The sequence below is a fragment of the Berghia stephanieae genome, chromosome 1 (assembly GCF_034508935.2).
Source record: "Berghia stephanieae isolate SIO BIC M18660-M18661 chromosome 1, UCSD_Bste_1.3, whole genome shotgun sequence".
Classification (NCBI taxonomy): Eukaryota; Metazoa; Mollusca; class Gastropoda; order Nudibranchia; family Aeolidiidae; genus Berghia; species Berghia stephanieae.
The window spans coordinates 123,787,415-123,811,463 of record NC_088360.1 but is presented as its reverse complement, the minus strand read 5'-3'; the positions used below and the strand labels follow the sequence as shown (position 1 = coordinate 123,811,463).

The 24,049-nt window shown below is 34.1% G+C and overlaps 2 protein-coding genes across 11 annotated transcripts; one reads left to right on the top strand and one right to left on the bottom strand.

Moving 5' to 3' along the window:
• Window positions 1-1,438: 1,438 nt before the first annotated feature.
• LOC144962994 (ankyrin repeat domain-containing protein 13C-like) lies at window positions 1,439-15,384 on the bottom strand. Of its 2 annotated transcripts, none has more exons than XM_078896505.1 (14): window positions 15,174-15,384; window positions 13,921-14,032; window positions 11,383-11,424; window positions 10,718-10,822; window positions 10,336-10,467; window positions 9,849-9,915; window positions 7,987-8,131; window positions 7,094-7,225; window positions 6,359-6,426; window positions 5,732-5,828; window positions 3,967-4,116; window positions 3,558-3,586; window positions 2,798-2,898; window positions 1,439-1,572 (listed from the first exon to the last, which is right to left on the bottom strand). In XM_078896505.1, the coding sequence occupies exons 1-14, from the start codon at window positions 15,237-15,239 to the stop codon at window positions 1,439-1,441; spliced, it is 1,380 nt and encodes a 459-aa protein (XP_078752631.1). In that variant the 5' UTR covers window positions 15,240-15,384. The 2 variants fall into 2 exon arrangements, with proteins under 2 accessions (XP_078752631.1, XP_078752632.1); XM_078896506.1 differs by lacking the exon at window positions 15,174-15,384 and adding an exon at window positions 14,225-14,262.
• LOC144962995 (uncharacterized) lies at window positions 14,183-23,997 on the top strand. Of its 9 annotated transcripts, none has more exons than XM_078896511.1 (3): window positions 14,322-14,359; window positions 14,775-14,802; window positions 20,603-23,997. In XM_078896511.1, exon 3 carries the CDS (start codon window positions 20,623-20,625, stop codon window positions 21,628-21,630), a length of 1,008 nt encoding a protein of 335 aa, XP_078752637.1. In that variant the 5' UTR covers window positions 14,322-14,359; window positions 14,775-14,802; window positions 20,603-20,622; the 3' UTR covers window positions 21,631-23,997. The 9 variants fall into 9 exon arrangements, with proteins under 9 accessions (XP_078752641.1, XP_078752639.1, XP_078752637.1 ...); XM_078896508.1 differs by having other exon boundaries at window positions 14,775-14,942; XM_078896515.1 differs by lacking the exons at window positions 14,322-14,359; window positions 14,775-14,802 and adding an exon at window positions 14,183-14,301.
• Window positions 23,998-24,049: the final 52 nt, after the last annotated feature.

Below are 24,049 nucleotides of genomic sequence, written 5' to 3'. Positions count from 1 at the left end.
AAAAAAAAGAAAAAGATGAGTGGCTGTAGAGTGAAGGGGAGGGGGAGAGAGAGAGATAGAGATAGATAGATGGAGAGAAAGAGATAGATAGATGGAGAGAAAGAGAGAGAGAGAGAGAGAGAGAGAGAGAGGAGGGAGAGAGAGAGAGGGAGAGAGAGAGAGAGAGAGAGAGAGAGAGAGAGAGAGAGAGAGAGAGAGAGAGAAATTATTTCTACATCCGTGAGTGAGAGTTTGTATCTAATTCATGACCATACTTGAAAAAATTAATTAAAATAATGTTGATAATGTCAATGCTGAAAAGATAAAACGACTGAGATTGGTCCTGGAATTTGTTATCACTACAAAGGATTGTTTCTCATAATGCTGAATAGAAAATAATTGTGCTTATTTTAAGATCATGTATCCAATGAAAAATTATCCGTAATGTATGAGTAATTTCATTCTTACCTTATTGAAAATGTTTGAAGCTTGTCATTACTTGAATGATACAACTTTTTGAAAACAATTTCTTTCCCCATTCATAGCTACGATACTTAAATAAACTACCCATTGAAAATCCAGAGCCTGGTTTGAATAATCAATAAAAAGCTACAAAAGAAAAACCTAAAAAAAAACCCCAAAACCTCAAAATCTAATTTTAAGAAATCTGAATTAAGTTATATTATTTTTAAAAAGAAAAAAAGGACTTGATAAAATAATTTTTGAACCATTAAGGACCTCATGAATCAAAGAAAATTAATCAAATATTTACAACCTACATTAAGATCATCACCTCGCCACTAGAGAAACCAAAATTTGTGAGAGGCAAATCGATGCAAACACTCAGATCTTCTTCTTTGTCACTTAAATCACTGTTATCACAACTCCAATGCAAAGAACTTATATTGTCACCAACACAAGTCCTATCTTCATCTTTTTCATCATCTCCACTATCAAAACCAAAAAGTTTGAACTTTCCCGGATTCTTGTTAACAACCTTAAGAGGTGTAACTTTGATTGCAGTGAATTTCTGCTTCATATTACTGTGTCTTTCAAAAAGTCCTCCTGGAAATATTTGTGAAAAAAAAGATGAATCATATTTGCTGCACGTAGCCACATTTTCATGTTGACATGTTCTATTGTCTGATTGCTTTTTCTTTGAGGCTGCACTTTTACATTCTAGAAACACTGTTTCAGGATCTGAGTCAGAAACTGATACAACTTTATGGCGTGTTGTAAATGGGTGTCCATTTCTTTCCATGACACTTTCAGAAAATTGTGGTGAAAGGTCTTTTCCTACTGACAACCTATTGTTTTTTTCTGAAGACATGTCATTTTCAGTCCATGATGACAACCACCCATCTAATTCTGCCACCTCCATTTTCTGGTCACATATACGATAGGGCTTGTCCATTCTCAAACTACAGATGATATGCATAGTGTAGAGTTCCATGTATTGTCACAAATCAGGGAAGCGTGCTGGATCTTCACGATAGTGGGCAGGAACAACAAACAATTCACTTTCTAAATCATCCTTCCATTCAAATTTGGTAAAAGTTACTTTCGCTGTAATGGTTGGAAACACTGGGATTTCTGAAAGATGTATTAATATAAAAAGAAATTTAAAAACACAGGAGCATTAGAATGCATCATATAATATTGCAACTGATAAAGAGACATGAAAATTATTTTGAGATAAAAGTACTGATTTCATCTAAAAACCAAATGAAAAGTTACAAAAACTTCCAGTCCGCTAATTGCATATACTAAAATATAGAATACATGTATTGATTACAAGGAAAGTGCATTTAACCCTTTAACTACTACAAGACTTGTATTTTGGCCCAGGGCATTTTAAGAAATCACAATGGGACTGATAATTAAGCCACTCTGTTTCTGCATTTGCTATAACTATAACCCTGAACAGAAATCTGATGAGGTGTAATAAAATACATGAAGAAAAGTAGAAGCAATTATTGTCAAGTGCTAGTGAAAATTTGTGATTCAAATTAATTCTGTACTGCATATGACTCTAGCATCGGAGTGTTTCATTTAATTTTATGCATGGATGACAAATTCAAACTCATTTTGCATGAGAGTCAAATGGCTTTTAAGAGATATGTTCAGGCCATTCACTGAATTGTTCGTGTCAAGATCTGCAAAGTTTCAAAATTTAATAAGAATTGATGGCATCATTTTCAGTTTTTTATCACTCCTTGTACCCAGGGCTGAGGATAATGATTATATATTTCTCAGCTCCAAGTCTTTCAGAAGCATTTTGTCAACTTGGTGCTAGTCTCATTGCTTTAGCCATGTTATTGATATCCAAGATTTCAGGGGATACCATTTTAAAGTACACGGACTAGTCAATAAAAAAATAAAAAGCAAAACAGAGGCAGAAACATTGAAGATACCAAATAGACCTTTTGTGTGTTGTGAAAAGAATGGAACAAATCCAGTAGCCAATTATGTCCATGATGTCGTGTCTGTGATCTATAGAATATTGAACAGTCAGACGAGCTGGACGGCAGCATTGATAAAATAGTTTTAGTACTTGTTAGGAAACCAAGTAACGGCTCTCCTTTTGTACCAGAAGATGCATTTTTAAAGGTTGACATAGATATTCTACAAGAATGTATAAGGAAGAAGAAGAGGAAGAAGAAGAAGAAGAAGAAGAAGAAGAAGAAGAAGAAGAAGAAGAAGAAGAAGAAGAAGAAGAAGAAGAAGAAGAAGAAGAAGAAGAAGAAGAAGAAGAAGAAGAAGAAGAAGAAGAAGAAGAAGAAAGGGAAGTGCGGGATAAGCAAAAAACTCAACCCACCAATTCTGACTGGAAAGCCTGGTGGTAGTTTGGATGTCATGAAGTCTCTGAGCTTTTGAAATTGTTTAAACGGTGCTACCATTTCCAAAACATCGAGTAATCTGAAAAAGAGTAAACTTATCTCAATTATAAATCATCAGAGAAAATATCAAAACATAATTTAGTTTTTTTAAAAATAATCACTTATAAAAAGTACTTGACACAACTATAACCACTGCGATCCAACTTAGCTATATAAGCTGTCTTACCACAATGCTAAGTCACTAGGCTGCAGGTTATTGCAGAATCAGATTACCCATATAATGGACATTGAATACCAAGAAGTCCTGTAGCCCATAAAACACAGCACAGAGCACATCATCAGCATGATGACGTAAACTGTCCTAACTATAAAGAAGAAGGTGGTCACATACAGCTTTTTTGTCAGGGTATTTCATTCATTATATGTATATTTCTGAATTTCACTTTTGCAATTATCCTATATCAAAAACAGAAAATTATGACTTTATTATCAAAACACATACAACTAAATTTTTTGATGAAAGGAATTTTGAGATTTTTGAATTTTTATAAATTATACTTTTGTGTGTTTCCTTTTCATTCTTTTAAAGCCCAAAATAAAACGTTTTCCTCTTTTTGATATAAATAGAAACTGTCAGGAAAATTATGTTATCCTAAGTTTTCCTTTCAAATTCAAACTCTTATTCTATTATTTAAATTTTGGATGTTCAATTTTAAGCAACGTCTAAATAATACTTACACGTCAACAGTCATAGGAAAATCATCACTCTGTTAGGAATTAAAAATATATTAAAAATTACAATTTAGGGGTATACTCTATAAAATCTCGATTAAGACATCTGCTCGCACAATAAAAAGAGTGAGAAAAAAAAGAGAAAAAAAGAAGAAAGTTCAATGACATATCTCTTTAATCCTTTTCAAAATGGGTACATCGCTAAACTATAATAGAATTATGTTTGTTAAGAATTAAACAACAGATGCATTAATTTCCTGAAAGAGAAAGAGCAAATGCACGTACACAGATACGCATTACACAACATTCGTCCTAAATTATCAAAACAAAATTTAAAGAAAGGAAATAACAAAAGAGGCGGCGAATGACATGGAGAAAAACACCAATATAAATACATCTTATGGTGGCAGCATACCATGGCTATTGTAGCTTTGAATCCCTTGGTACTTTCCTTACACACCAAAGACCTGGCAAGGCAAGGTGGTTTTCCATCCTCACTCTCAATATACTCCTTCCAAGTGCATAATGGCTTCTTTGGAGACTTAAGAGAATGACGACGCTCATACTGAAAATGATAAAAAATAAATTAAATGGGTTTCCCTTTGCTTCATCAGTAAGAAATGACTTATATCTTGTTAAACCTACTTCACTCACTTCCTTGTTTACATACTTTAAACAATAGGAAGACAACTTTGACAATGTAGATATGAAAACTGTTGCAGAAGTACTACAGTAAATGAAATATCACTACGATTTTTTTCAAGAATGTTACATTCATGTGACATTAGAGCAATAATCTATTGTGGATTTAGGGGTCCAATTCTGTAGGACTTAATAAGCCTTGGCTTAAAGGTCCAATCTTCATCAAAAAGAAAATGAGCTTTTTCAATTGCAATCTTAAGTCCAGTGTAACTTTCAAAAGTACAAAGCACTAGGCTTCAAATTTCATGTGGAGACTGAAAATTGATTAAAGCAGGTTAGCCACACATAAAATGTTTAGAAAAATAACCAATCCAATCTTACCATAATTTGGCCATTTATCAGTGATGATAATGGCAATTTGTCAAAAAGGAGGAAAATTTATAGGTCCATCAGTCAAACTCAAACAAAATCATAACATAAAATATCATAGCTTCATATATTATATTATTATTACTACGACTTGTGCACATCCATTCTTAATAGTAGCGATATAATGTACTTTAGGGTATGTAAAGTTTTAATGAATTGTCCTTTCCTTAGAACGATTTTAAAGGCATACCTTATATTTAAGAGATTTAAAATTAACTTTTGGTCAAAAGGCCTGAAAATATTTGTGTTTTTATTAGTTTTATCTTTGTTACTGTAGCCCAGTGGTTATGGATCTTACAAATAAGAATCAACTATCTTTAATAAACTAAAATTGTAAAACAATAAAAACAAAAGTAAAAAGAGTCAACTAAGTTGAGCACCCATTATAATTGTAATAAATCAATATTATCTCTCTATAACCAAATGACGTTTATAAAGAACAAGAGGATTGATAGGAAAATGGTTGAGAGAGATATATGGATAAAGAAAGAAAGAAAGAGAGAGAGAGAGAGAGAGAGAGAGAGAGAGAGAGAGAGAGAGAGAGAGAGAGAGAGAGAGAGAGAGAGAGAGAGAGAGAGAGATTTTTTTTTTGTTTGTTGCTTTAGGTCTCTTCCAACACAATTGAGGTTATATGAGAGACCGCTGAAACAAAAAAACAAGCAATCTAACAAAAATAGTACAAATGTAAATCAAAATCATAACCTAAAGATATCATAAGCTAAATTATAAATAACCAAGAACAAACAGGCAGAAGATTTACAGAAAAAAAATATCCCCTGTCAAAAATACAATCACAAACCAAAGAAGCAGGATAGGCTAGTAAAGAGAAGAAGAAACGACATCACTATCGGATCGTACACCCATGCGAACATCATAGGTATATGATTCAAGGGTGATGCTCCATCCAACCACCGCAGAGGGGAGAGAGAGAGAGGGAGGGAGGAGGAGAGAGAGAGAGAGAGAGAGAGAGAGAGAGAGAGAGAGAGAGAGGAGAGAGAGAGAGAGAGAGAGAGAGAGAGAGAGAGAGAGAAGAGAAGGAACAGTTTAATTTTTTTTTTTTTATAATAATTATTATTATTATAATAGTGGTGACATTATGGTAAATTTACCCCATTACTAGCATCTGAACTATCCCAGGCCCCTTTGGTGATATTCTCCATCAGAGCTTTATTCTTCTGGACATCTTCAGGAGATAAATGCTCCCTCCTTGAATGAAAGAAAATCAATTTACGAGAAGCCGATAAAATTGACATAACAAACAAGAAGTCATAAAAAAAGATATTCTGACGATGATGATTATCACAATGATATCTATACACTAGTGGAGCTAAGATCATGCGACCGTGAAAAAAAGATTGCAGTATACCTTACAGCACATGAAAAAAATTCAATATATTTTAAAATAGTTATAGATCCTCTGAAGAGTTGAGATATAATTCTTAGATATTCAAATCGTTGACACCTGAGACGTTCTTAATTCTATTAGAAACAATGCAAAAATTCTAACAAATGAAACACAACTTAGTATTTGATGTAAGTTCCATGGTAATCAAGTAGATTGCACTGGACTAATTCATAATCAAATCATTGCTTGTAAGAAGCATGATAATGATGACGATAATTACAACTAAAAACTGAAGAAAAATAAATTATCAAGTTTTTTAATGTCTAACAAACTTTAATAAGAAGCTACCAAACAGAGAACATTTTTTCTAACATAGTTATAACAGACTTACCTTTTTCTCGATTCAAGAACAAGATTATTTACAGTAAAGAAATCAGACTGAAAATCTCCGACCAATTCCTATGGTAAACAAATGTGGAAAAAAAAGATAAACTTATGTTTATAAAGTCATTTCAAGAAATCAGGTGTCAGTCAGGCTAATAAATTGAGTTCAGATTAAAATTATCTCTATCCACTGGTAAAAGTATTGATCATTTACATTTGAAGATAACTATCTTACAGACCGTGTTATTAAAAAAAACAAAAACAGATGCCATTTCTTTTTACACAAGCTATCAAAGTGAATATCTCAAAAATAGCAATAATTCTCTTCTCCGCACTGGTCAAAAGTTATTAAAAACTGACACTGATTCACATATATTTTACAAATTAATCTTAACTTATATAATTCATCAATAACATGAATTAATAAATCATTTTACAGACTGCTATATAGTCTTTGTCATTCATGTGAGAGTCAAGCAATACCTTACTCTTACATTTGTAACTTTTAGATAATCCTTGTAAAACTTGAGAAAAAGGAGGTCATGTTTGAAATATTTAAAATATGCTGAATACCTTTAGAGCAACTTTCACAAAACCCAATATTTTACAAGAGGGATGTGCTAAAACAGAGGAATTATGAATATTAAATTATTATCATTATAATTATTTCATTTAGTAATTTTTCCATGTGCATGTATTTCCTCGAACCAAAAAAGTCTGAAGAATCTATAATTTTACATACTGATTTATCTTCACGAAACAGCCAACCACTCTGAGCTCTGGAAAATGTGATGCGTTTTGTTGACATCTGAGCTGCCACAATGTCACTGCTCATGAGAATATCCACTTCTTCCTCAAGTTCATGATCTGAATCCTGTTAGTTTAAGTCAATAACAAACAAACAAAAAATAAACACCATTAAATATAAGGAAAATACTCATCCAGGTATAATTGTTATATAATATCAGAAACACAGAAGGTTGCGTGTAATTTTTTGTTTGTTTTTTGTTTATTTAAAGAGGGGGAGGTTATTACAGCATTACAGGAAACTCCAGAAAACAGAAATAAATCAAAGACTAGACATCCTGTCCATGTCCAAGGTCAGCATGGTTTCCAAAATAATATGAGATATAGATAATCATAAAATTGGATAGGACATAACCAGCAAAAACAACAGCCAAAAGCATGGCAAGGCATGCTTTACATTGGAATAACCAGGTCAGAAGTCAGAAGAAAGGCTGGAAGACCTAAAGAAACATAACGACTGTTAGAATGTATAAAGGCCAAAAAGGCAGGATTGTCATGAAGTACAATTCTTACAGTTACAGTCAGTGATCAAAATAGTCAAGTCAAATAAATACTAAACAACCATATCATATCTTTACATTATTTTTGACCTTGCCAAGTTTATACAAATTAGCATACAATAACAGTGGGCCAAAAACAACTGAATTCTAGCACCCCCAAAAGCTGCTTGAAAATGGAAATGGTCAAATCTTGTTCCTTTTCTCTTTAAGCCACGTTATGGTTGGCAAATATAAACATTCCATTTACAAAAAATATATAATGATGTCTACGAAAATCTTATAAATATCATGAAGCAAACTAAATTAATAAGAAGACATTCTCACATACCTCAGAGCGAATTCTTTGATAAACCTCTGATTTGTTGTCCAGAACTGTCAAATTATGATTGGGTTTTGCCTCCCCGTCGAATACAAAAGTAATGTCCCCTCTCTCCCATTTCATTTCTGTGAAATCAACCAATGTTGTATCTAGCCTGTACGGATGAATGAGATAAAAAGAATCACATATAATCTGCCACAAGGAACCAAAAAATTAAAAAATAATACAAAAACAACTGTTGTTTTTTTTAAAATTCCGAATTATATGAAATAATATTTGCTAAGCATAAATACATAATTTTCACAATATTCTTTATGAATTGTCACATTAAAATGTTTTTAAAAAAAGATAGACAAAATTCAAAAAGATGTGTCGGGTGCGAGAAAAAATACTGGAAAAGAAGCCTGCAGTCACCAGACTATAAAGTATAAAAGTCTGAAATTTTACCACAATCAAGCCCAAATATTCAAATTTATGTATACAATTTTTTCAAAAAAATAATTTGACAAATTTTAATTCCATGAGTGTTTTAATAAACACACTGCAAAAATGTCATATCAAAGATTTTGGTCCTAATTCTCATTGTATAGTGGAAGGAGGGTGAAGGTAGCTTTTAAAACAATCAACAATATGTGCGAACACTAAGAAATAGGGGAGGAAAGTTAAATAGCCACAAGAGGTAGTGATAACTAGTGACAGGTCCTATATAACTTGAGGCTGCAGCTCACAGAAGATCCAATAACACGATGTCATACTGGTCATTACAAAATAAGCCCCACCCTTTCCTCCTCAAGCTGTCAACTGACTCAAAATGGAAACAATGCAACAAACACATACACACATATTATAAAGGCTCCAATCTTTACACTTTTCCCTTCTTGAACTCTTTCATGCACAAGCAGCCCCCCTCCCCCCGTCTCTCATGTGTGTGTGTGTGTGTGTGTTTGTATGTATTACTCTCTCATCCTTTCTCTTCCCCTCTCTCATCCTGTTTCTTGATATTTAGCTCTGTCCACCTGGCTTCACGTAGTTTCAAAACTGTACTGAAAATATTAACTGTTCTTTAACTTTTGGCATTTTGAAATCGTATTTCCTCAATCAAATAAGACAAAAATATCACATTAATCGTTCATATTTCATTGATTGTTTTATTAAATGTAAAAAACTTTTCAATAAATCAACAACTTCATAAAATCGCCAGCATTTATTGGTGTTATTATTACTTTAAGAGCATCTTATATGATAATAAATAGCTACAAAAGTAGCGATTGGATTATTGCAAAAATTGTGTGAATATTATTCAATGTATGTTCTAAGCTCATGCCAAATTTGATTACTCTCGTTAAATTTACAATGCCCATATCCAAGGAGTTATCTTTTCCCATTGATTTGACTGTGTGTTAAACAGGTGCCTAAACTTCCAAGTTGTTATTTTAAAAACTTGGTTTTTACACACTCCCTACTTCAAACGGTCATAACCCAGCAACAAATGATCAGAACTTCATAAATTTGGTATCAAATTTCTAGTCATAAAATAAGCCTTGATTTGGTACACCCCCCTGGGGGGGGGGGGGGGGGGGGGTGTCACATATTATATATGTCAAACAATATAGCAATCATACCCTTGATTGAAATCTTCAACACAAATCATAATTCTATTTGACACATAAATTGTCACAGCTGCCATTATGACGCCTATAACTATAATTAATCAAAGCAAAGGCAAAGAAATGATTCCTAGAAGTCGAAATCTCAAAACCCACAATCTCTGATGGCAAATAATCTATAATCTTTATTTTAATTCCAAAAACATACCTACAGCCATTATACTTATGCCTAAAAAAAGAGACAACTTTAAACTGGTTGTTTACCTTATCTGACAACCTTTTTTCCGTATCCTGCAGACATCCGATGGAAGAATTCTTGACACAAGGGGCACTGAAAAGAAATTCCGAGGATGAAATTTACAGCAGACAAAACTCTTTCTTCTCATATGAACACACACATACACCATCAGGCATTATTTTAATTAAATATATTCACTGTGCTCACAACCAAATCATTATAAAAATAAAAATTAAAAACTTTGTGCAAATCCCATCAAGCAACCATTACTTTTAAATATTTCAAAACTAATAACCGTTAGCAGTTTCAAAACCAATCAAATGAAATAAATATAATTTATATCCCAACCTATTCTCCTAATTCAATAAAAGTTGATGTCAAAAAATTAAATAAAAATAAATAAATAAATTTAAAAAAAAAAAAAGTTTAATAAAAAAGGAAAAATTGTGCAGGTCGGATAACTATTAGCCTCAGGGTAATGCAATTTATACACTTGTACATGTCCATCATTACCCCAACTTTGAAAATCCCATTTCAGTTCCAAATCAAAATCGGCCATGTCCTTGAGAGCCTGAACTAACATTGGTCTCCTTTCCTCCAAACTCTCTCGAGATTGTTTTTTCAGCTTGCGAAGTAAAAGTAGAACTGAAATGAAATGAAAAAAAAATATAATTTTGAAATATACATGGAAGGCAAGAAATTAGAAATACAATTTTCAATGGTTTAAAACAAAAGTTACATACAATGATATTACCTAAACAAAAAGCAATTTCATTACACTCAACTTTTGATAATAGTTGACAATAGTTATACCAAATAATAATAATAATAAAATTAAATTAAATAATAAAATAATACATTTTTATATATAAACAAATACAAATAAATAAATTACTTGTTTGTCGATCACCATAACTTATGGCTTCTGCTAATGGTGTCCACCCCTGGCTATTTTTGATCTTCACTGGTGCATTATGAGCCAAGAGTAAATAAACACACTCTGTAAAGCAAACAAAAAGAAAAAAAAAACATAAACAATCTAGATATTGTGTTGTTCCTATTTACGACTTCAAAAAATGTATCTAATAATGAACACTGCTCTCTGTATTATTTCTCTTTGAAATGTCCACATTTATTTAACTTGTTTGCAAGTCATACAATAATAAATTTCTCTACATGGATTAAAACGAATATATTTAAACCAGCCTTGGAAAAATTTGTAATGATTGATTCCTTGACCCATTATTTATTATTATTATCATTTGACAGCACACTATTTACATCAAAGAAAAGTGAGTAAAGAACAGATTAACAAAACACAAGCAGGTTTAACCAATTTACGCAGAATTATCTTCTTTTTTAACAAAAAGTTGCTGATGTTTCTATACTTTTAACTTTTCAAAATTGTATCTTTTCAGTTTTGTTCAATTTGAAAATATTCAATTAAACAACCACAATAAAATTATCTCGAAAAGGCCAAAAGATAAAAATATGCGATGATATAATTTGTTTCCTAAATCCAAAGATTGATCTAAAACACTGCACTGCACTCTATCTTACCTTTATGACCAAGCATAACTGCAACATGCAGTGGAGTATTCCCTGGGGAAAATATAATATAAAAGTCATTTACATAACCAAACTTCGAATTAGAGTTAGAGATTCAGATTTGGAGATAAAGAAAAAGGTGAATGTAGGGGAATGGATTTTATACTATAGGGAGAGAGTTCAAACACTTATTAATAATTTTAAGTACATGAGGATAGATTTATGAATATCTCCTCTGTGTTCTTTGAAAAAGCTATGTCCAAGATAACATTTGATGAAGAAAACTATTTTTTCATTATTCATTTGCATGTTTTCAATCTGTGAAATATATTAACATAAATCAGAGATGCTATCTCAAAATGTCTCGCAGGAATTTAAGGCATCAATTATAGAAATTCAATGCCAAAACAGGAATGATTACCCCATCTAATTAGTACAGTAAATAATGTCTGTCAATAACCATATACCCCCCCCCCCACACACACACACACAATTCCGGCCATAGCTCACAACTCATCCAATGGTGCTCACGTCCTTTTATCATCAGCATAACTGCCAAGCTATGCTGAAAAAAAGGGGGGAGTTAGTGATTTTAACGGGGTACTTGGCATGTGTGTAAATCTCCTTTCTGCACAAGTGTTTTTTCTTTACCAAGGGAACGTTTCTAATTGTTTAAATTTCAAGATCATGCTTGCTAAAAAGACGTGCCACATATATATATATATATATATATATATATATATATATATATATATATATATATATATATATATATATACATATACTTTTCTGCCACATGACTGGATTTTAAGCGAAATGTATTTATGTTTCCATTGTATTTGTTATTGGTTGAAAAAGGGTTTTGAGTCAGCAAAGTTCTGTGTATCCATTAATTACTAAATTAAATTTACAAGAAAATAGACGGGGGATGTCAAAAGTGCCAATATAATATCTGCAAGTCAGATAACCAAACACAATTATGGGCTTAATTTAACATTGTTGTAATGGTTAGTACTTTGTGTTATTTGAGATTATTTCCATGACAACAATGAGTCCAATACCATTTGGGCTCAGATCCAAGTTTACATTGGGGGCGAGGGAGGTGTGTCGGGGAGGTACTATCTCCTGATGAAAACTTCAGAATAATATCACCTTTAAATAAATTTATAGTAATTAAGAAAATCAGTGCCAACACTTTGTTTAACCAATACAATCTAAATCTACACAAACCAACATTTCGTCATGGTACTTTCGTTAAAAAAATTATCCTTGCCAAGCGGAGTAATTTTACTGATGTTTTGACTAGCAACCTGGTTGCCAATTGGATTCTTTGTAGATTTTTTCAGTACTTTCCAAGGCATGTGGAAACATTTAAGTTTTCAAAATAATATAACCAGGAAGGGGGTGGGGGTGGACTACCGATTCAATATTTTCATCGGACTGACTATTTTCACTAGTCTCCCACACTATTATCACCGTACAGTGAATATAGCATTCCACACCATTATCACCGTACGGTGAAAATAGCGTGTCAGGCTATTTTCATATAGTCTCCCACAATTTATCAACGTACAGTGAATATAGCCTTCAACACCATTATCACCATATGGTGAAAACAGTGTGTCAGGCTTACGGTGAAAATAGCAGCTTCCTATTTTCATTCAGGTGTCAAAACTATGACACTTGGGATCTTCCAAAACAGGAGATCATCAACAGGAGATCATCCAACGTAAAGGCTAAGTTACTTATGAAATACTTAATATAATTTTAATATTAGAAAATATAATGTATTTATTTTAATTTCCATGCTTTACTCCTCTATGCCAATTTATTGCAACATTATGCATTTCTATTGTGTACCTTCTAATTGTGATGACAATGTACAGACCATTGTCCCGACGTGAAACCGAATGCAATTGTGATTGTGAGCTTGATTTAACATTGTGATAAACAAGATTTTGCGTTGGGTTGAGATTATATCCACTACAACAATGAGCCCATAACAGTAACATATGGGTTATCATTGCACGTAGAAATGTAATGTACATATCAATATCATATTCTTGTTCATAGCATTTTTTGACTGCTACTGCTATTTCTATTAATATAAAACATCTAACAAAACATTGGTAAAATTACTCCGCTCCGCAAGTACGAAAGTACCCATTATATGAGTATTATTATTATTATATTATTACAATTACATACAATCATAGCCCTACTATAATACACTCTTTTAGTACGCCATGCATACAATCCATTCCATTGCAGGTAGGCAAGTAAACTAGATGTGAAGTGTGATTGACTTGGCTCGGGCATAATCTTAGTCTTATGCGGGGGATAGGGGTTGAACAAAATACCTCTTAATTGTGAGAAAGTTATGCCAATTCGATTTTCACTCAATTCAACCTCGCCTCTCCTTTCCTTACTTGTACTTGTGTATTGAATTGTCTCTATCTAAACACTCCTCCTCACCTCTCTTTATTCTTTAATAATTTAAAAATTGACGAGGAAATTATCTTAACAGAAATTATAAATCTGAGAACTCACCATGCATATCCTTTTCAGCCACATCACATGTTTGAATTAGCTTGGATACACGTTTGATATCGCCGTTAAAAACACTTTCGTGAAGAGGAAAATCAGATCCACTTGACGCCATCTTTATACAAATGAAATAAACAAAACAATGACGTTATTGATTGTGACGATTTACTCGGGCATTTTTTGCATAATTTGAAGACAGTTTGCTGTAATTGTGTCTCATTCAATCAATTAATTACCCAACTCCATGCGCAGGGTCTTATTCAAAAGAATGGAACTATAACCTAGAAACTAGAAATTAACAATCTACCAATTTATTTTCTTCGAAGAATTCGAAATGCTCCCGTGTCGATGAACAACTGCGAACTGCGAATGAATAAAAACAAGGTAAAAACATGAATGGAAATGTGAACGAATGACGACAGGAAAACTGAAAACAATCAGGGTTGCCAGTTTGGCATTTTAAATGCCAGATTCCAAAAATCTGGCATTTTTGAAAACCGTTTGGCATTAGAAAAATCATTTGGCATTTGGCATTTTCATTTGGCATTTCTTTTCTTGTATATTATACTTCAAATGACACCTTTTCTTAATAAAAAAAAATTACCCCAACAGGAAATTTAGTATAATTCAAAAAAAAAAAAAAAAAAAAAAAAAAAAAAAAAAAAAAAAAAAAAAAGAAAAGAAAACACGCAAGCCACCAGGATATGATAGTAAATTGTCTATCAAAAGTGAGTAGTTTTCTTAGTGGGGGTGGGAGTCAACAGACTTTGGCATTTTTTTGAGTGTTTTGGCATTTTTTGAGTCTTCCCCTGGCATTTTGTTGAAAAATAATCTGGCAACACTGAAAACAATCGAAGTTTGAGTAAGCACGAAACAGAAGAAAATGTAGGATAATAATAATAATAATTTAATAACCATTTCAGTAATAACAAGAAGGAGAAAGTATGCCCTCCAATGACTGGGATAGGTTGCTCGATTCTAAATTTCAAGGTAGCATTCAAGCTAATATTGATGAATGAGTCGAGGTAATCTCTCTCAAGTCTCTTTTCTAATCTTACTTTCACTTTCACCCTCCCTAATCTAGGCACTTACACACAATCACAATAAAGTTATAGCTAGGGACACAAAAACCTTGAATTATACATATTTTTAAAATATGAAAGCATGAATTTCCCACGACCATGATTGACATTGTGTGCTTTAATTAAGAAGTAAAATTATATAGAAACAGAACCACGCTCGGGGCTCTCGCTTACCGAATCGAAATATTCCAGTTTGGGAACATAGATGAATGGTAAACAATCCACAACGATCTTCGCCATTGCACCGGATTATGTTGATAATAAGAATAGAAAAGTGGCAGAAGGCAATAAGAAGAGAATAAAAAACTTGCGGCGATGAGGATTCGAACCTACGACATAACTGGTTAAGGCAACTCCGCCTGGCCACGAGAGACGGACGCTTAACAATCAACGCCATCCGCCACGAAATATGTAGTCGAATACCTGTTGACAATTCTTTTTATACAATATTGATATTTCAAATTGTAAGAGTTGAAAAATAAGCAAACTTACTGTGCTATGTAAACTTTACAAATACTGATTTAATATCATATTCTCGATTTTTACAGTTGAACGTGTGTGGGCAACAAAATATGAATCTTGTGTGACCGTGTTCAACTTCAACCATTTCGATGTACGAGTATGAGTATCTGAAATTGTGTCCATTTGAATTTATTGTCCTTCTTGATAAAGAAAGAAGCCGGTAAATTATCATGGCAAAATGTTTAAAAGCGTATTTATATACATAGAAGGAAAGTCAGTTTATTGAGAAAAGGACCAAAATATTATATATTAAACCAATATCATCATCATCATTATCATTAATTATTATTATTATTATTATTATTATTATTATTATTATTATTATTATTATTATTATTATTATTATTATTATTGTTATTATTATTATTATTATTATATTATTATTATTATTTATTATTATTATTTATAAATAATATTTCAGAATCTACTATCTGCTCAAACATTCATAACGATAATTTTTAGCCAAAATATATTGATAAAGCTGACACACCTTTCTTTTGAAATAAAAGATTCAAGTTCCACGTTTTTATCTGCAAAATGTCAATTATCCATCACTCCAACTTTTATACAACTCATGTGGTGACTTTCTCCATTATTGTGTCATTGAATTGAAAAATAAATGTTCAATGTTTGATCAAATTTGTTATTGTTGGTAATATCTAGGATTTCCACTGGGAGAGTGTTCCATTCTTTGATGGTTCTGAAGAAAAAATAGTTTTTATATTTGTTGTTGAACTCCACTATGGTGACATCAGGTGTAACTCAGGGCTCAGTCCTTAGGCCCACCCTATTTGGCCAACACGAGGGACTGGAGATTAGTTTCAAAGGGTCGAAGCCCACATTCTCGATCTGTGGCTTAACTGCTGCTAAAGTGAAACCTGCCTCTTTATTCAAGAACTTGCTCCCGGAATGCAGACCCATAGCAACAAAATGAAGGCGGTTCTCAGCACCGGACAAACAATTTATTGATTCTGAGGTCCAAAAACTAATTGCAGAAGATGTGATTGAACCCTCCGATTCTCCGTGGAGAGCGCAAGTCTCGGTGACAGGCACAAAAAGAGAATGGTGGTGGACTATAGCCAAACTATCAACCGCTTTACTCAGCTTGATGCATACCCTCTCCCCAGAATCGATGAGATGATCAAGGAAATTTCAAAATATGAAGTATACAGTACAATCGATCTCCGCAGTGCCTACCACCAAATCCTTATAAAGGAGGAAGAAAATCTGTATCAATTCAAATGCATTCTGTTTGGTGTCACTAATGGAATGGCCTGCTTCCAAAGTATTATTGACAGCATGATGAGAAATGAGAAGCTCAAGGATACTTTTGCATATCTAGATAATGTCACAATCTGCGGAAGAAATCAACAAGAACATGACAAGAACTTCTCTCATTTCATGAAATGTGCCACTGAGTACAGTAGAACTCGGAAATAGCGAGTTCGACGGGTCCCCTCCTGATTACTCGCTATTTCCGAGTTCTCGCTATTCCCGAGTTGCCAGGAAAGGTTATAATATTGCTGGTTATTCCCCTCAGTGTGTAATTCGAGTAAAAGCCGTCGCCCCTATTTCAATTTCTTCACAGAAGTGGCAGAATGCTTGTTTTTTTGTGTTTTTGTTTTTTTTTCAAGTAAAATCATGACTAGAAAAAAAACAAGAACATAGAAGTGTGTGTGTGTGTGTGTGTGCGTGTGCGCGCGAGTGTTTGAATGCACTCGGCATGTTTGATGAGGTAAGCAAGCGCATCACTCAATCACTGACCCATTGAAATAATGGTTCCACACTCCCCTCTCTCGCTGATCGTGTCGTTCGTTAACGATGCTACTCGCTGACCGATGCTGCAAAGTGAGGCATGTTGACATGTGCTTACCTCGCGCGTCGCGTGGCACCACATTGGGTGAATAATTGACCCCCACCCCCAATACACACACACCCACACAAACCCAACCCCCCCCCAAAATTGTTTCGCCTATTATGTACTACTACAGACTAGGCTACTATGTAATATTACTCGTAACGAAAAATAAGAAAAGAAAAGAGGCTAGGCTAAAAATATTTAAATCCCATTGTCTCTTGTTTTGCTTTACTTCGTTTGCAGTCCTAGGCTGGGGCAGGAAATGCTCGTTATTTCCGAGTTGACCTCTTTTTCATACTCGCTACTTTCATGCTAATTTTATTGACTCAAATAAGGGAAAAAAACGGGGATTTAGATTTTACTCGCTATTTCCGAGTTCTCGCTATTTCCGAGTACGTTACTTTCATGTTCTACTGTACAACATTACTTTCAATGTAGACAAGAGCATCCTTTCCACCAGAGAAGTCAAACTGCTTGGATTCCTGGTTTCCAAAGGCAACATCCAACCGGATCCTGACAGGCTGAAACCATTGCGCAACCTTGCTGATCCCCACGATGTAAAATCCCAACGCCGTATAGTAGGCATGTTTGCCTATTACTCATCTTGGATCCCACATTTCTCTGATAAAATACACCTCCTTGTCAGCAATAGTGTATTTCCAATTCCAGCGGAAGTGAAGGTAGCCTTTGAACTGCTAAAGAAGGAGATAGAGAATGCAGCTGTCAATACTGTTGACCAAGATGTTCCCCTAGTGGTCGAAACAGATGCTTCGGACATCGCAATAGCAGCTACACTAAATCAGAATGGGAGACCAGTTGCTTTCTTTTCCAGAACTCTGAATCAAAGTGAAAGGAGGCATTCCTCTGTAGAGAAAGAGGCATATGCCATTGTGGAGGCTCTCCGTAAATGGAAACACTACTTACTTGGGAAGCATTTCAAACTTGTAACTGACCAGAAAAGCGTTGCCTTCATGTACAATAACTCTCAGAAAGGGAAGATGAAGAATGACAAAATCCAAAGATGGAGAATCGAACTGTCATGCTACAGCTACGATGTTGTCTACAGACCAGGTAAAGACAATCATGCAGCAGACGCTCTTTCCAGAGGCTATTGTTCTACAACTCATTCTGATCCTGAGGCTCTTCAAAATCTCCATGACTCATTATCCCATCCTGGGGTTACAAGGATGATGCATTTAGTCAAATCCAAGAACCTGCATTACTCGCTTGATGGAGTGAAGAAGGTTTGTGCAAACTGTAAAATCTGCTGTGAACTGAAGCCTTCCTTCTACAAACAGTCAAATCCTAATCTGATCAAAGTTACTCAGCCCTTTGAGCGCCTGAGTGTGGACTTCAAGGGTCCTCTGCCCTCTTCTTCAAGAAATAAGTACCTTTTAACAATGATTGACGAATACTCTCGCTTTATGTTTGTTTTTCCGTGTGCCGATATGAGTGCCGCAATTTGCGGGTGGTTGGATGGGAGCATCACCCTTGAATCATATACCTATGATGTTCGCATGGGTGTACGATCCGATAGTGATGTCGTTTCTTCTTCTCTTTACTAGCCTATCCTGCTTCTTTGGTTTGTGATTGTATTTTTGACAGGGGATATTTTTTTTTCTGTAAATCTTCTGCCTGTTTGTTCTTGGTTATTTGTAATTTAGCTTATGATATTTTTAGGTTATGATTTTGATTTACATTTGTACTATTTTTGTTAGATTGCTTGTTTTTTTGTTTCAGCGGTCTCTCATATAACCTCAATTGTATTGGAAGAGACCTAAAGCAACAAACAAAAAAAGTGCCGCAACAATCATCAAATGCTTCTGCCAGCATTTCTCTCTGTTTGGAATGCCATCTTATGTGCACTCTGATAGAGGGGCCAACTTCATGTCCGCCGAACTCGAGGACTTTTTACATAGGAAGGGTGTAGCTACTAGCCGGACTACTCCATATAACCTGAGAGGTAATGAACAAGTGGAGCGACTGAACGGAACACTCTGGAAGACAATAACGCTTGCACTGAAGTCTCGTGATCTGGAGATTCACCAGTGGGAACTCGTTCTTCCTGACTCCCTTCATTCCCTAAGGTCTCTTTTGTGCACTTCCACTAACGAAACTCCTCATGAGAGAATATTTTACTACAAGAGGAAATCCACAACCGGTACAACTCTTCCGACTTGGCTCACTACCCCTGGAACGGTGCTCATGAGAAGGAACGTGAGATCTTCAAAGTATGAACCTTTGGTAGATGAAGTCGAACTGTTGGATTGCAATCCACTCTATGCCCACGTCAGACTCCAGGATGTGAGTGTGAGGGAGACAACAGTAGCTTTGCGTAACCTAGCACCATCTGGTGGCCTGCCTATGCCAGGCTTACAATCTGCGCAATAGAGAAGCCTGAATTTTCCTGACAATCTCTAAGACCAAGACTATACTTGTTGTGTTTTGATTCATAGCATTACGTCCCCCATTCTTATTTGATTATAGACTTTGGGAGTTTGCAATCATTGTTCGATTTGTAATGCTTCCAGTTCCAGTTAGACTGAGGGGGGAAGAATGTTGTGATGTAGCTTTGTTCGTGCGCTTCGCTTTGTCATTATTTTCAACGCTTTATTATGCTATGTCTGCTTTTGTAACTGTTTGCTTTTCTGCTTGTGTTGCAGATCATCATGCTTTTCATCGTACCTCTTTTGAATGTTGAATACAGCCTAGACTTGGGTTTAAACTAAAGACAGACTCTTTTACAGTCACTTCACCCACCTGTATTTGTTTTTCCCTTCCACTGCCCGACTGTGGAAAGCCTCCCAGCTGACGTGGCTGAAAACAGTTGCCAACGTGCCTTCACGCAGTTGCTAGAGTTCACATTGTGACTTTTTAATCTACATATTTTTTATTATTATTTAGTGCAGTGTTTTGAAAAGTTTACAATGTATTACCCTGCAAACTGTGGAGTGATCCTCGACAATATTGGAGGTTTCCACATTTCCACAAGAAGAAGAAGAAGATTCATTTGCAATGTTGATCACAAATCATGATGATATGATCATTTCCCAGGGTTGAAACTTAAAAGACCAGTGACTAATGAAGGTGAACATTTTAAGACAATGTTGTATGCTCTCTCTCTCTCTCTCTCTCTCTCTCTCTCTCTCTCTCTCTCTCTCTCTCTCTCTCTCCGTGTCATATTTAGGACCTTGCTGTAACTATTTCTTTTTAATATTTTCAGATTCTGAATTGCTCAGTTGAATGCCAGAGAAGCAGATGGCATTTGCTGGTGCTGCACGCTTTGCCTTGAATCAACCACAAGCATGTGCTGATTGGTCCACTCATACATACCTACTGCTTATCCTTATTCATACAACAATTGACAATTATGACAGACGAGAAGCCAGTAGGGAAACTTGGACAGGATATAAAGCTTCTGACCATTCTGTTGTTGTACTCTATTCCATCAATGAAAATATGGAGCATGGAGATTCATTCAAACACAAACTTCTAACTCTTCAGAAAGAAAGTGATTTATACCATGATATTATTCTTTCAAATTTCTCACATTCTGATAGGTTTTCAAATCTATTAGTCCCGTCCACTGTGTGGATTTCAAAGTTTTGTCCTTACGCTTCACATGTTTTAATTACTTTTGACAACAGTGTCGTTGATTTGTTTAAGCTAGTGCCATTTTTACGATCAGTCCATTCAACAAATGGCCCAGTGTTAATGTGTGATTATTTGATGCCATATGAAATGACCATATACAATAATGATTTAGCTACAAGAGAAAATGGAGTCTGTAGTTATTCATCCTTCATTACGACCCCCTCTATAATGAAGAAGTTGATGACTACAAAAGTAAATAATCAGGATATTCTTAAAAATGCGTGGCTGAGTGACATTTGCAATTTTGCCTCTATACCTATGATGATAAGAAGAAGGTTATTCAGTGGAAGTCGGAAAAAACCATCAATGCTGAAAGAACTGATGGCAGCAAATTATCTTGAATCTGACATCATGATAGCCATTGTAAGAAGCCCTATTCCTGGAAGGGAAAGCATTTTGATGCGTCAAGCATGGCTTTTGATAAAAGCTCATCATGATAAAGCAAAAATCCAAGAGCAAGTCTCCTTTGATTCTCCTGAATCTGGCAGTATTGTCAAGCTTGCAGCAATCCTCATGTTAATAGATTTATCTGTTATATTTGTAATTTTTGCATTAATTTTTTGTAAGCGCAGAATGAAATCTTTTTGTATTAGATAGAATGGAACTACGGATATCATAGTGATATCATATCTGGGGCGGTTTGGGTCTTTTAAAAAAAAAGTTTAATTACCTATATTGGGCGGTTTTAATCATTTTATATTGTCAATATAGGTTAAAAAACATTTATGGTGAAAAATTTTAATTACCTGTTTTGATACCCATTTTGCGACCTAATTTGGGGGTCTGACATCAAAAAATATAACAATCTTGTGGCAAACGTTCCACAAAAACTAATGAAGGAATGACCTCCATATTCTTCCCTCTTGTCAACATTGTACCATAGTGTGTCACAACAGAGAGATTTTACGGCTTTAACTTATGGAATTTTTATTAGAACATTACAAAGTCGAGAATCAAAATGTTATGACAAAATTGACCTTAAAAATTCAGAATTAGGATTATAATTCAAAATTCACATATCTTATCAAAAAAATCTCTCTGATGTAACATAATACGTTATCTCTAAGATAACTGGAAATTTTCAGACAATTTCATTGAATAGATTCTGAGAAACGTTTGACACAGTTTCCCATACCCTTAGAAAAATGACATATTGAGAAAATAGCAAAATGGCTTCCCGTTTTTCACACTTTCTTACTACCTGTACCAGTTTCGACTTTGTTTTTCGTGCCTTTTAGTTTACTTTAAGAATTTGGACTTCAATTATATTTTTTCTAAGATAATAAAATATCATTTTCCACCAAAATCTCAAAATCAATTTTTCGAAGGATTTTCCTAATAATTAGACCCAAACCGCCCCTTAAGAGGTATGAGTTTGATCAATAAAAATAAAAGGTAGGAATGGATATTAGGATATGTAAGTGTTAAAAAGAAATATTGGAATGTGATTTTGGTTCATTTGAAATATAATGATGACGAAAATTCTGGGTGGGGTCTTTTGACCTCCATGGTGCTCAGAGATCACTTGCTGTGTCTTTTATCCTCTATATCCGTTTATCTTTTCCATGTTGCTGAGTTCTACTTACTTTTTTCCTTGAACAAATTCCGTATTAGTATTATATTTTTTTAATGCTTTTTCTTTATTTGATCCCCAAGTTTTACTGGTAATGATGAACTCCAAATGAATCTGTACTTGCCCTTGCATTCAGTACCATTACCATTCTCCTGTTCATACATGAGTATAATCTAAATATGTAGTTGGTGCTAGAATCTTCAAAAGTGAAGCTATTTATTGTGTTATAATTAATATTAGATAATATACAGTGCAGCACGAAAATCTCGAACGGGCAAATCTTGAAATCACGGAAATGACATTGAGCCTTCATTTTCGAGTTCTTTGATAAAATTCTTTTGCCTATGTTTCTACTGAACAAAAACGAAAGCTGCCATCACTCTACATTGGTTTTAACAATGTTAATGTGTTTTCATGTGCGTGTATGGAGTATGTGTGCATGTGGCAAAACATCACTGATTTGCATCGCGGTAGCAAAGTCTGCAAATTTTTGCACATTTTCGAGATTTTTCAGAGAAAAAAAAACAAACAAAATAAAACAATAATAATAAGTTTTAAAATAAACATGAATAAAATAAAATCTTAAAAAGACGTTTGTTTTTTTTTTCTTTTAATTTGATAGCTCATGTAGAACGTGAAAGATAATTAATCAAGAGTAGTTTCTTTTTTACTGTCTCATTTTCTTCCTTTTCAATGGTGCTAATATGACCTTACATTTGTTGCAAGTGCCGTGAAAAAACAAATACCTTTCTCTTTCATAAATTAATTATGGGTCTTTAGGAAAATTAATCGCAAATTTTTAGCTTGCAAAATTTGGGATTTTTTTTTTTTAAACTGCCATGTCAGTCTAATGCATGCGACGCTTATCCTATCTAATATGTACCAGTACCAGTGGGAAACTAGTGAGGCAGTGATGACTTAGGCTGTTACTGTTTTGTATTAAAAATTTTAAAAGAGAGGTTCGAGAGAGATAAGTGAGTTGTTCTCGTGATTAGGTTCTGGATTTGTAGATAAAGATGTCGAGTAATCAACAATGCAATGTGCTGGCTTTGTCTTCTTATTGTATGGCACTGAAAGAGGAACATTATTCCTTCTGTTATTGAATGAAACAAACGTACTTAAGACTACATTTCATTACATTGAGACCTTACTAAAACCACCCACGTTTAACCCCCTCACATTCTTCATCTTCTTTGTAAAATACTCAAAACAGAAATCTCAAACAAATAGTAATAGGCCCAGTCCCAACTAGTTCGAGATTCGGTGCAGCACTGTATTTATTATTCATTAAATTTTACATATCATTTACTTTTTGAATTGCATTTTCTCTTTCATCAAAATCATCATCATTTGCTTCAATTATATTGAATTAAAAGTACTCTATTCTTATATTTTCTTTTTCGGTGCATTATTTTTTTCAAGGTAATTGGAAACAGTCAACGA

Coding starts and splice junctions, on each gene's coding strand:
- LOC144962994 (XM_078896505.1), bottom strand. CDS start 15,239: ATGGCGAAGATCGTTGTGGATTGTTTACCATTCATCTATGTTCCCAAA. Junction 10,823..11,382: donor AGTTATGCTTGGTCATAAAG/GTAAGATAGAGT, acceptor TTTGCTTTACAG/AGTGTGTTTATTTACTCTTG. Junction 8,132..9,848: donor AAAAAAGGTTGTCAGATAAG/GTAAACAACCAG, acceptor TCATCCGTACAG/GCTAGATACAACATTGGTTG.
- LOC144962995 (XM_078896515.1), top strand. CDS start 20,623: ATGCCAGAGAAGCAGATGGCATTTGCTGGTGCTGCACGCTTTGCCTTG.